Genomic DNA, 13,984 nt, shown 5'->3' on the forward strand with positions numbered 1-13,984 from the left:
CAGTAATGACTCATTGGGGAGGGCTCCCCGGATTCCAATAAGTATTCAGTGGGGGTCCCTGGGTTCCAGTAATGAGAAAGTGGGGGTCCACAGAAGTCAAAAGGTTGGGAACCACTGCTTTACACCATTTATAAAAAGCATTTTTCTTTGTTAACTCTCCCAATGGAGCACTGATAGTGGCAAAGTCCTTTATGTATTGTGAACAGTAGCTGGTCATTCCAAGAAAATAATGTACCATAGAAACATCTTGTGGGGGATCAGCATTTATCTAGGCTTGGACTTTTGCAGGATCAGGTGTCATGCCCCATCAGAAAAGACATGGCCAAAGAATTTCAGTTTTGTCTTATTGCACTCACACTTCTCTGCATTTAAATGAAAGCCTACATCAATGAGTAATTGATATACTTGTTTGAGAACTCTATTGTGCTCCTTCTGTGTAGCTCCAAAAACCAGCATGCCATCACTATAGTTAAATACATTCACCACAGTTTGTATCATGCACTGTATGTTGTCTTGGAAAAGTTCTGCAATCAATGACACACCAAAACTAAGGCCTCACTATGAAAACGGTGGTCTTTTCTCAAGACCTCCGATGCCACGGGCACCAGAAGACCGCCATAATATGGACACTGCCTGATTTCTGCCACAATTAGGGTAGAAATCTGGCAGTAGCCATGCTGGCGGGAGAGGCGCCTGGGCGGTGCTACCACCTGCACCGCCCTGCAGAAGGATGCCAACAGCTGTATTATGGCCATTCTTATGGTCTGGTGGTGTCCTGCTGGTGGGGCGCTGCTGGAGGTAGCAGCGCCCCTGCCCTGCTGGACAAACTCCTCACCGGACAAGATCACACGTAGCCCTACCACCATTGTTTTTGTGGCGGTGGTACCACTGCGAAAACCAGGGAAGTAGGCCGGCTCATTATGCCGCAGGTGGTCATGTGTGGACTGCTGGGTCAGAGATGCACATCTCCGGCCTGGCGGTTCATACCGCCATGGCGGTATGAGTGGTGATGTGGCAGGTTGGCTGCGGCCAACTCTCCACACATAAGGTGGCGGTGTGCACCGTCAGCCTGTTGGCGGTGATACCGTCACATTAACCCTGGCGGTCAAAAGACCTCCAGGGTTAAAATTAGGGCCTAAATCTCTTGAATCTAAATAAACCAACATGTGAAGCATAGGTTGTAATATATCTGCAGCTTGCTTCTCGTTCTAACTGATGATAAAATTTATTCAAATCAAGTCGATTTGGGCACCATTCAATTGTGTGATCATGTCAACAATGTGCAGTCCTGTATGTCGCTCTCGTTCAATCCATTTGTTTACCTGGCACATGTCAACGCATATGCATACTGCTCCTTCATGGGCCTTTTTAGGCACTATGAGAGAAACCCATGGCATTGGACCAGTGGAAAGTTCAATAATGTTATGCTTAAGTAATGATTCAAGTTGTTTTTTAACAGGTTATTTTACATGAAAAGCAACTTGTCTATATCTTTGAGCAACAGGATCATCTTTATTATGCAGTTTTACTTTGATAGTCTTCAACTTTCCTAAACCATGAAACAATTATGGAAATTGACTTACTATTTCATGATGAGCATTTGTGTTGTAATTAATTGGAATCAGTCCCATGTCAGCAGCCATGTTGAAACTGATCAAGCAGGCACTTGCCACTGCACCTTGAAGCACATTAATTAGTGCTTGCACTTTTGTTTTCTTATGTTTCACCTTTGCTAGAAACCAAGTGTGACTCTTTATGGGGGTCGATGCAGTTCAGGTGTACACTGTGGTCTTTGATGGCATAAACTGCAGTAATGGAAAAGACGGTTGTTTGTACTTTTCCTCGGGCATTATATGTAAGGAGTCACCACTATCGATAATGAAAGGTATAGAGTATCCATGTATTTTCAGTGTAATATTTAGACAGTGTTAGACCTGGCATCATGGTAAGCCCAAACCTTCCATTTTTATATATGTAAGGCATCACTAATGTAGGCCCTAGATATCCCTATGGGTGAGCGTGCAGTGTATGTTAAAGGTGGGACATGTACTGATGTGTTTTACATGTCCTGACAGTGAAATGCTGCCAAGTTCGTTTTTCACTGTTACAAGGCCTATCTCTCTCATAGGTTAACATGGGGTCTGCCTTTAAATATCCTTAAAGTGCAGTTTCTCTTTTAGAGCAGATGGAGATATGGAGTTTGAGGTCTCTGAACTCACAATTGAAAAATATTTCTTTTAATGAAGTTGCTTTTTAGATAGTTAGTTTGAAAATGCCACTTTTAGAAAGTAGGCATTTTCTTGCGTAAACCATCCTGTGACTCTGCCTTCTTGTGTTTTTTCCTGTCTGGGTCAGACTGACAGTTGGGCTCTTTGTGAATCCACTCTAGATAGTGACACAAAAGGAGCTGGGGTGTAGCCTGCATATCCTGATGAGCCATCTGAGCTAGAGTGGAGGGAAAAATGGTTGCTTACACCTGAATGGGCTGTGCCTGCCCTCACACAATGTAGTCTCCAACCCCCTGGTGTGTGTCTAGGGCCAAGCCTGGGCAAGGCAGGATCTTGTGAACAACAGAGACTTTCCTTTGAAGTTTGCCTATTTCAAAGGCAGAAAGGGGCATAAGTAGTGGACCCAAAACCCCAGATCTTTAGATTACTTCTGGAACCAAGAGGAACCTCTGCCAAGAAGAAGACTTGAAGAGCTGCAGGAGGAGTACTGCCCCTTTGCCTGTGACTGTGCTTTGCTGGATTGGCCTGCAGTTGCTGCTTCTGCCTGAAAGAGGACAGATTGGACTTTGTGGTATATTCCTGCTTGTTAAGAATCTCCAAGGGCTTGGACTGAACTTGCCTCCTGTTTTGAAGTCTCAGGGCCATCAAAGACTTCCTCTGCCAGCACCTGGACTCTCTGCTGAGACTCCGGCCAAGTGGTGCCCTATACAGTCTCTGGGCCCTTGAAAGGTGAAGTTGGCAGAACAAGGACTGAAATTCACCCACAGAACACCATGCTGGGAAAATTTCGACGCAGCACCTTCAACTTGGCTGAAAAACTATACGCCACCCACTTTACAGCTGGAATCAATGCTTCACCTGCATTGTGACTGGGAGATTGACGCATTGGGGATGGAAAAACGACGCAGCACCCGCTTGCAGCTGCTGATAAAGACGCAAACCCCATGCAATGTGGTTTTCCAACACCGTGCAGAAGGATTTCTCATGCATCATCGCTGGGCGTCAAAAATCAACACAAGCCTGCGTGGATCCAAGGTGTCCTGTCTGGCAATCAATGCATCTCTATCTTGTGGGAGAAAAAAATTATGCATCACCTACCCAACTATATATAAGTCCGGAGAAGAAATGACGCACAGCCTTACTTATACGGAATCGAAGCATCAATGACTTTTCTGATGCACGCTCACCCGTGCGGCTTTATTTTTTAAGCAAACCAGGTACTTTGTGTAAAATGTCATTGTTTTCTATGGAGTAAGGCTCTTTTTACTTTGAAAATTCATATCTTGACTTGTGTATATCAGATTTTTTTCATTTCAGTCTTGTTTGTTTTAGATAAATATTACCTATGTTTCTAAACTGGTGTGGTGTCTATTTTGCAGTGTTTTCACTGTATTACTTGATGTTTTGGTACAAATACTTTACATATTGCCTTTGAGCCAAGCTACCAAGGGGGTGAGCAGGGGTTGTCTTAGGAGTGTAACTTCCTCACCCTGACTAGAGTCAGGCTCCCTGCTTGGACAGAGTACAAACTAACTGCGAACCAAAGACCCAATTTCTAACAGACAGTATTTGCATGATTTTATTGTTTTTATATGTTGACTTTTCTTTGACTGACTTTTTTCCTCATAGGCAACCAGTTCCACATGTGCATTTTGTTTCTGATACAAGCAATGAAATGGCACAATCACCTTCTTCACTTTCTCATATTATTGAGGGTGAAGAGTTAGGTGATCAACTTTATTTAGTATCTATCTGCCTCCACTGATGTCGCCTCCTTGTGGGCATTTGTCTAGCATTGCTTCTGGTACTTTTTAGCGACCATTGTTTATTTTTCTGTAACACACCTACTTTTTCTCTCACTCTGCACATCACCACAAAATGGTTCCCTTTACCACAGCCACTGTATATCTGACCAATGGAGGGACGCTTTGTGTGGAAATGCAAATCCACACCTGAAACGCAACTTCCTTTTGTGGGTAAACATCACTTTGTGTCCTTCAGTTTTTTGTTTTGAATTACTTTTCACACTCATGACTGACTGGTCTTGAGCACCTTCCATCTCCATGTCAGTAACTTGCCTCTCAAAACATTCCTCAGCTCTGGCAGCCATCAACACTCACTCACGACTAAGAGTTTCTAGCAGCATTCATCTTCTAAATGTATCTGGCAAGCATTTATAAATCACTCTAAACCACATGACTTCTTCATCATTAAATTCATTGAACTTACAGTGTTGATGAGTGTGTTGTGTCTTTCCACAAATTCATCAGTTGTTTTGCCAACTCTTTGATGCTCTTGACTGAAAACATATCATTCATAGTCAACATTTGATACTGGGTTAAACTGGTATGCGACTTCTTAGTCGGTTCTTGGCATTTTCTTTATGACTTCCTTCACATCATCGCCAGCAAGATATTTGATTAAGTTCCTGTTATCAGGCTCTGCAAGTGCATCTTTGAATCTTCAAATGTTTCCATCTATGTAGTCCAACTATCACCAATGTTTTGCATTTTGGCAGTGTCAGACGGTGGTGGTGGTTTGGGGAAGGTTGCAGCATTGTAACTGTTTATGGGAATGGCTGATGTTGAGGGTGAAGCTTTATTAAAAGCTGTTGACTGTCCCTGGAAATCTGCATCATCACTGAGGCCCGACGATGGTTCAGCCTCTGAGTCATCCAGGACAGTCTTTGTAGTTGTGACCTTCTTGGTCTCCATCGGAACTCTGTCTCACATGAAGACCTTTGAAGATGTTCTGAGCCACCACCCGGCAGCATTGATGATGTGCCATTTCAGGTATTAGACAGCTCGGTAAGCACGACCCCAGTGCTTCTTCTTGGGTCTCCCTGCCCTTTGCTGAGGTCGTAATGCTCTACTTATCAAGACTCACGTAAGACTAATCAAGGTATGCTTCTTTTTTACTTGTTCAGTCAGCCCATGCTATTTGGTATCTGAAAATTGCCTTTAACTGTGCTTCTTTGTGAACCTGGTTCAATCCACCTTCAGCTTTAATGCTCCGCATATTGTATAATTTTATCTTGGGTGGAAGCGCGGTTCCTTTTTGTACTTGATCATAGTTTATTGACCAACGATGCATAGACTTTTCTGTGAAGCTCTCTCTCCATTCACACACTTCACAGTGGCTGGGGTTGCACTTTGACTCCACATACGCCAGTCATTAACTCGCAACTTCAAAGACGGCACAGGTGAGACACACAAGCATTTTCCTTGGACCAAGGCAAACTATCCAGGAGAGCACTTTCTTCTTCTGGTTACTTATCCCCTATCGGAGGGACAGATAGGTAATCCAAGTCTGGTAGTGGGTGGCAGAACTGGTTTTCAGGCAGTTCCAGTTCATGAAGCCCAAAATATATATTTACAATGATATGTTTCCACTCAAGTTACAACACATCTGATTTCAATATCAAATCAGATTTTAAAAATGAAGTTTTCTAGCATTTCCTCAAGCTGAAATAAGAAATAAAGACTTTAATCGCACCTAGGTCATTTCAGGAAAATTCTAACAACCCTACACAATGAAATAGCTTTAGAGTGTCATTTCACTGGGAGACCAAACTAGCCCGAATACCCCACATATAGGGCCTGATTCTAACTTTGGAGGACGGTGTTAAACCGTCCCAAAAGTGGCGGATATACCACCTACCGTATTACGAGTCCATTATATCCTATGGAACTCGTAATACGGTAGGTGGTATATCCGCCACTTTTGGGACGGTTTAACACCGTCCTCCAAAGTTAGAATCAGGCCCATAGTGTACCTTATTTTTATGTTAGCACCCTTCCCTGTGTGCTTCCAATGTACACTTTTGGGAGTGATTAAGGAATATATAAATGTAGGCCTTTTCTATCTGGGAAAGACATATTTGCCTGTCATGTGTCATTGCAGTGCATTTAAACTGCAGCCCAGCAGAGCACAGTAGTGCTCCTTATAGACATTTATTTTAATTTTGTATGTGAGTAGTGTGAATATAAACTGCAACCTACATATGACATTTAACCTCCCCACAATAGGTGTATGTTTTCACCGTTCACAATGGTCTGGCAGAGCAATTAAATAGATGAATTGGATGAAACCAATCCTGCCACTACAATTTTAAAGTCAAGGTACACACATTGTAGCAAAAAATAGTAGCATCACTTCTATTACCACCAAAAATGGAGTCCAGAAAAAGATGAAAAAGCTGGGTTGGCCATGCAGAAAAGGCAAGTTTGTTGTAAGATCTATTTAGGTGGTTACAATTGACACCTGCCGATTATCAGTTTATAGGAGGTGCTCTGCGTCTCACGAAAAGAACCTCATACCGGCATGGACAGTTTTATATAATCAATCATTGTCTGTCTTTTGTGGGGTGGATATTGACATCTGGTTTGCTATGATTTAATGCATAAAAGATCGAACACAACCAGCAAAGAAAGTAGATATAAGGACTTATTTATTTAATTAATTAATGCTGCGTCATTCTAGTACTAGCCCACCAAATTGTTATGCACAGGTGGCAACCTCTCCGAGTGTGTCGCGATGTATGAATTCACTCTAAACCCGGATACTGTTATCATTTTCAGAATGAGTCGCAGTTAGTGAGCAGGTAGGAAATGGATTTTTTAATGAATTGGACTGGTGTTTTATCACTTCTTTTGTGGTTAAAAAAGCGTGCTGAATACAATACAGACAGTACATTTAAATGTATAAATAAACGAAAAGGACGTGTTGTCTTCACCTTTCTCTTCTTGTTATGCACATGATAACTGTCTTTCTCAGGTTAGCTTCCTTCTGCCAAGAGTTTTGTCACTTTTGCATGCGTAATGCGTTATACACAATATGCTGAGTGTAACAGTTCCACTCTAATGACTGTTCTTGTTGGAAATGAGATTTTTCCCCCCATTAACATCTGTTCTTCTATAAATCTTTCAGATTAATGATAATGTACTTTCCTTTAGCCTCGGTGTTTTTTTACAGCCATTGCATTTTTGATCAGTGTTCAATGTGTCAGTGTTTTTCATCATTGTAGTTTATTGTATGACACCTCCTAAATTTATTTTCTCTTGCAGATATGAATAAACCGTCCATAGAAAAGGACAATGATATTCTGCCCCTGATGACCATCAATGAAGCAAGCCCTGAACTGGTACGTATTAAAAATGGAAATGCTTGTATTTCTGTTGATAATTTTAGATTTCTGTGGGTCACACAAAATAGGGAATTTGATAAACCAATATCTGTTGGAGACACGTTTCAGGGATATGGACACTGAAAAAAAGAAAAAAAAGACAGCACTGCTCATGGTGCCGTTCAGAAGCCTGCCCTTCTCCAGCACGTGCTTCTTTGAATCCTTAATTCTCTCATTTGTTTCACAAAGTTCAGTGAAAGATCACAACACTACAGAGTGCAATGACTAGGGCAAAACATTTGGCTTCAGATAATATAAGCAGTGGATCCTTGACATAACTTTATTTAGAAAGGTAACAATCAGTGACGAAGCGATTGAAAAGTATACAAGCACAAACCAAGCCAGAGGGTATGGATTTTCATTAGTGCAGACACACAATAGCCACAAACATTGACATTAATGATATATTTATGTGTTTATGCAGAGAGAGCAATATACTCGCATACATCCATTCACACGCAGACCAACCCAATTGCAAAGGGCCAATGCACACAGAGCAGCATATCGACACTTCTGCACGCAGAAACAAGACAGCAGTGAGACACAATGGGTCCAATTATTAACAGTACCCAATGGCCCCAGACATTATTTAGCATCAATTGCCCCTAACATCAATAAGCATCAATGGCCCCAAGCATTCACATATTCAGGATACAGTGCATCTTTGATTGTGATATCTAAGCCTGGTTTGGGATGTATGGCCTCATCTGTTACAGCACACCTGAAATACTCTGAGTGACTCTTTGTACTTGAAAACACATTTCTTAGAAAGTAAATTCATGCCCACTTCCCCAGAATGTTTACAACTTTGCTAAAAGTCTATACCATGCTCCTTTTCATTATCACGAACTATAAGTATGGCACCATGGAATTCTGTTATTCCACAGAGACTCCAAAGCAGGACATGCATTAATCTTTGGACTAATAAGAAGGCCAACACGAAACTAAATGGCATTTGCTTGAACCTTAAATCATCATCCAGACTAAAGGATTCCATAAAATGTCTGTACCCTCTCCACAATACCAACTGTTGTATGATGCCCTGAGAGTTAAAGTAGAAAACATTTTAGCTCTGTGGATAGTAGAAAATGCCTGGTGGTGTTAAGATGTATCTAGTTGAGTGTGGTGACACTGCCGCCTATCCTTTCTGACTGACACCTATGGAAGATCAGTGCTTGGAGTCTAGGATGCAAAGCTCACAGAGCATCTCTGACATGTGGACACACCTGGTTTGGGGGTCTTAAGACTAGCAACATCAGTCAGTTGTGAGGCTTGGCCTTTGAGTTTCATCCAGCATCATCTTCCTGCACTTTCTCCTTGGGTTTCCATTTATCAGGACGCTTGGTAGAATCTAGCCCTGACTCCCTTTGCACTGGTTTGGCTCAGACATGCATTTATTTCATCATATCCCTTCAGCACCTTCAGTCAGCTTTTGTGTATTGGAGTGTGTCCTAGTAATCAATGCTGTTGTTATACCATCATCTCCTGGAGCAACTGCAAACCACATTCTCAACCTACCTGTGAATATTATTGTGAAGACCTCCAAGGCAGAAAGTTGACATCCGCCCTCTGTCTCTCACTGTTTCCCATATGACATTTGCAGTTGATCTGAAAGTGTATTATGGTTGGGAAGATGCAGGGCTGAAAGTGTATCCTTTTTAGGGTTGAGCCTGGGAGAGCATGCACCAGCGCATGTGCCTTGCTTGCAAGACTGTTAACTAAAAAGGGCTTGTCTGAGTGCTTATCATGTTTTGGCATTCTTCTCTAAAGCCTCATAACTTTTCACTGCAGGCCTAGCATCATTTCTGTTGCTGTCTGCAGAGAAGGGGCCAAGCACTGATTGATTCAACTTAATCAGTGCCTGTCCGCTGCTCCTGACGTGATTGGGATACTTCTTTTAAACTATTAGGGCCCTGCAAACAAAAGGTGTGTAACTGTCAAAAATGTGCCTAGCGGGGGCGTGGCCAAGATGGCGGCGTGAGCGGACGCGTTGGTCCGAGCTCCGCTGCCCAGGCCTCTGGAATCGCCTTGCGTCCTCCGACTTGGGTGCCCCTTGGAGCCCCGCCGTGACGCCTGGTGTGTTGGGGAATCGGGGGCCCCGAGAGAACTGGGGGTGCCTGCGGCCGGGGCCACCGTGCAGGTGGAGCCGCGCGCCTTGGGCCGGCGTCAGCTGCCTGCGGGCGCAGAGAGCCGCGGTTCGTGCCGCGTGGTGGGCCTGGAGCCCTTCGGCCTGCTGGCTGGGCGCGGGGGCGCGGCGGCGCCCTTGGAGGGGGCCGCAACTTTGTGGTGAGGCGGGTCCCGCGATGAGGGCCCGGTGATGAGCCGGGTGCTGGGGCCTAGGAGACGACTGTGCCCGCCTTGCTGGGCCTTTTAGAGATGAGCCCCAGAGAAGACAGCGAACGGGTGAGAGCGCTCTTGTGCCACCAGGCGTTGATGTGGATGAACCTGCAGTGACGCAGTAAGACTGGGCCACCGATCGGCGGCGCGGGCGGCCCGTGGTGGCCTTTAATTAAAGCAGAGGTGAGCTGTGTTGTGGAGGAGGCCCACGGGGTGCCCTACAGTGGGAAGGCCGACGGGTGCTGGTGGGGGTGTGAGGCCAGGAGAATACAGCCCCCGATGACGACGCGAAGAGGCCCGGTTGAGATACTTGAGCTTTCGCAGTTAGAGGGCTGAGGTGATGGCGGCCTCCAAGCCCAACCGGGACCGGACGGTAAGAGATATGCTGATTGGGGGGCGCCTGGTGCCGGGAGGGGCCCCTGAGGAGCCGCCGACCGCGAGGTCTCCTGAGGCAAGGATGGCAATGGCAGAGGACGAGGCAGCCCCAGTCACGAAGGGCTTCCTTACCTCCGTGTTTGAATGGCTCTGCAGCGACCTGCAGGAACTCGGCAAATACATATCTCAAGAGGTGAAGGAGTTGCGGGTCAAGCTTACATCCCTGGGTGAGCGGATAGCACAGGTTGAGGATGGTGAAACTGCCCGCGGCGAGGAGGTGGCGGATCTGCAGCAGGAGGTTATACGCTTGAGGGAACAGCAGGATCTCCTTCAGATGGTGGTGGAGGACCTGGAGAATCAGTCACGCAGACATAATATCTGCATTAGAAGGGTGCCGATCTGGGCTGAGAAGGAGGACATTGGAGACTTTGTGGTGGCATTGTTCCGCTCGGTCCTTGACCTGGAGGAGTCCCAGGAGTTCGTCCTGGATAGAGTCCATCGTGTGGGCCGATCTGGCGGAGCCGGGGACCGCCTGCCGGATATTCTGGCATGCATCCACAATTTTGGGCTGAAAGAAAGCATATTGCAACGGGCACGCAATCTTCCGCAGGTCCACTTTAGAGGACATCAGCTCCAATTATACCAGGACCTTTCGGTTCAGACTTTGCAACAACGGCGTAAGTTTAAACCTATTACAGAGCACTTGCGTGCATATGCTGTGTCCTACTCGTGGGGTCACCCGTTCTGCCTTGTTTTCCGCTGGGATGATCAGCTTCGCCAGGTGAAGTCTATATCGGAGGCAAACCGTATCCTGGGCTTGGAGGGAGATGTCCGGGATCCGGACTTGAAGCTGGGCCTGGCCGGCGAGGATCGTCCGTGCTGGCGGAGGAAGGAGAGAAAGAGGAAACAGCAGCGGCCTACTGCGTCGGATCAGATCTCGGAACGTCAAACGGCAGTGAGCAGCGTGGCAGCTGGGACAAGTGCCTAGGCGAGGAAAGGCAGGGAGCCGCTGGACAGCTATGGGTCGCTTGTTGCGGGCCTGCGGCCGTTTGAGTGGGGCCTGGGTGGCGGAGTCGATGGACTTGGTGGGCAAACTGGTGTGGTTCTACAGCCCTGCTGAGACTTTTTACTCTTTGGGATGTGTGTGAGAGGACTTCTTTGTTATGAGCACCTGTTGTGCGTTATGGTTATATGTTGGTATGCTTCCCTGCGAGTCTGGTCATTAAGGGTCATAATAGTTTGGCCATGTGATTTGGAGCGGCCGAGGTGCCGCTCTGGGTCTTGGTCCCTCCGTTGATCTCCTCCCCCCGAGCAATTTTTTCTCTGCAATGTATGACAGTTAAGTGTTTAAGTTTGAATGTCCGTGGGTTTAACAGTCCGACCAAACGGTTAGCGATTCTGTCGGGTCTAGAGAAATCCGGGAGTCATATCTGTTTATTACAAGAGACACACTTATTGCATAAAGACACATTTTGCATGCGTTCAAGGTGGTTCCCTAGACAATTTTGGTCTTCACCAACTACGAAGCATGCGGGCGTGGCAATATTGCTTTCGAGGACTTTTGCTGGGGAGATAATGGGGAAGGTACACGAAGTGCAAGGCAGGTTTCTGGCTATTAGAATAAGACTTGGGGCCTTCTCTTTCACTATTGCCTCCCTTTATGCTCTGAATGCCCAACAAGAGGCCTTCCTGAGGCAGGCGGTTTCCCCGATTCTTAGCTCACCAGATAGTGCCATTTTGGTAGGAGGAGATTTTTACCTGGTGATGGACAACGAGCTTCACCGCTCGGGTCAACGCTTTGGGCAGGCGGGGGCATTATAGGAGGTGGGGCGTCAGTGGCTGGCTGAATGTGGGTTGGAGGATGTGTGGAGAAAGTCGCATCCCATGCTCTGGGATTACTCCTTCTACTCAGCGGCGACCAAGACTTACGCACGGCTCGATTTTTTTCTGGCCTCACAGGAGTTCATGCCCCGGGTCAGGGAGGCCACGATTGAACCTAGAGCCTTGACTGATCATGCTCCAATTACTGTAGAGCTTACCATGGAGGTGGGTCGGGTGGGTACTCCGAGCTGGCGCTTTAGGGATTCTTTGCTCCAGAGTGAGACAGTGGTGGAGTCGCTCCGGCGCGCGATCACGGACTACATTAGCTTTAATGAGGATGGCAGCACTTCTTTGGAGACTGTATGGGAGGCTATGAAAGCAGTAGTGCGGGCGAGGTGTTGGCACTGTCCGCAAGAGATAATAAGGCAAGGAGGGAGATAAGGGAGGAGTTGGAGCAGAGGGTGGCTGTACTGGAGCGTTCCCATAAATCTACTGGCGCGCCTAGAATCTGGCGGGAATTAGAGAAGGTGAGGCAACAGCTGAAACGACTGGACTGGGATAGGGCGCAGTATGCGGTAGTGCGACTTAAGCATAAATACTATATTGGGAGCAATAGGTGCGGAAAGCTGTTGGCGCACCGGTTGCGAGCGCAACGTACGGCATCAGCGATAAAACTGATCCGTTCCCCTGCCGGAAAAGAGGCCTGCACGAGTGACCAGATTGCAGAGGCATTTGCGGAGTTCTACCGGGGTTACATGCGGCGGATGAGTGGGACAATGCGGCCTTGGATTCTTATTTAGAGGGCAAAGCAATCACTCCTCTTGGTGAGAGGGAGGCGTCCCTGCTGGATCAACCGATAAGGTCGTAAGAGGTTGTATCGGCGATTTCTCGCCTAAAGGTTGGGAAGTCCCCTGGCCCTGACGGGTTTACAGCACTATTCTATAAGACGTTCTGTGTGGAACTCGCCCCACTTTTGGTGCGGCTTTTCAATTCCTTTCGGACGTCGGGAGCCCTGACGCCTAGCATGTTGGACGCTACCATTGCTGTTATACATAAGCCGGGCAAAGGCCCAGAGGAGTGCGCTTCATATAGGCCGATTTCGCTCCTGAATATAGATGCCAAGCTATTCACTGGGATTCTTGCTTGCCGCCTTAATCTTTACATGCCGGGTCTTATTGATCCAGACCAGTCAGGTTTTATGCCAAACCGACAATGTAATGAAGCGGCTTCTGCATTTGTTAGATAAAATAGATTGATCTCGTAGGGAAGCGATTTTCCTCTCTATTGACGCCGAAAAGGTGTTCGATAGGGTTCATTGGCCATACCTCTTTCGGGTACTGGAGCGTTTCGGTTTGGGCCCTGGTTTTAGGTCTTGGATGCGATGCACCTATCAGTCCCCCAGGGCGGCGGTTCGAGTTAATGGTGTGCTTTCCCTGCTGTTCCCGGTCAGGTGTGGGACTAGACAGGGATGCCCGCTCTCTCCCCTTTTATTTGCGCTATATATGGAGCCCCTCCCGCAGTGTTTGCGGGATAGCCCCTTGGTTTCCAGTGTGAAATTCGGCAGAGACCACCATCTCATTACCATGTATGCAGATGATGTGATCCTTACCCTTGCGGAGCCCTCGACCTCGCTGCCTGCGCTTATGGAGATAAGAGCCGAGTTTAGCCAGGTTTCAGGATTTCAGGTGAACATGCAGAAGTCTCAGGTCCTTAGTTTGTCGGTAAGCTCGGATCATGAGGAAAACTTGAGAGCTAGATACCCCTTTCTTTGGTCATCTTCGCGTCTCTCCTATCTAGGGGTCGAATTGGTGACTTCTGCTGCAAAGACGGCGAGCTTGAATTATACGAAGCTGGTTCGTGAAGTACAGCGGGACCTGGAGTTGTGGGGGAGACACAAGCTGTCTTTGCTGAGCAGGGTGGCGGCGGTGAAGATGACGGTCTTGCCGCGTATACTGTATGTGTTTCAGGTGCTTCCATTGACTCCACCTCCTCGGACGACTGCCACTCTTCAATCAGCGGTTCTGAGATTTGTATGGGA

The 13,984-nt window shown here is 46.7% G+C and overlaps 1 protein-coding gene across 3 annotated transcripts in view; it reads left to right on the forward strand.

Moving 5' to 3' along the window:
• The window catches only part of IMPG1 (interphotoreceptor matrix proteoglycan 1), a 1,628,305-nt gene that overhangs the window by 1,026,088 nt on the left and 588,233 nt on the right, over positions 1-13,984 (forward strand). For all 3 annotated transcript variants that reach the window (XM_069235643.1, XM_069235645.1, XM_069235644.1), the window contains exon 11: positions 7,295-7,371. In XM_069235643.1, the coding sequence (XP_069091744.1) occupies positions 7,295-7,371 (77 nt within the window). The remainder of the gene's footprint in view (positions 1-7,294; positions 7,372-13,984) is intronic.

The sequence above is a fragment of the Pleurodeles waltl genome, chromosome 5 (assembly GCF_031143425.1).
Source record: "Pleurodeles waltl isolate 20211129_DDA chromosome 5, aPleWal1.hap1.20221129, whole genome shotgun sequence".
Lineage (NCBI taxonomy): Eukaryota > Metazoa > Chordata > Amphibia > Caudata > Salamandridae > Pleurodeles > Pleurodeles waltl.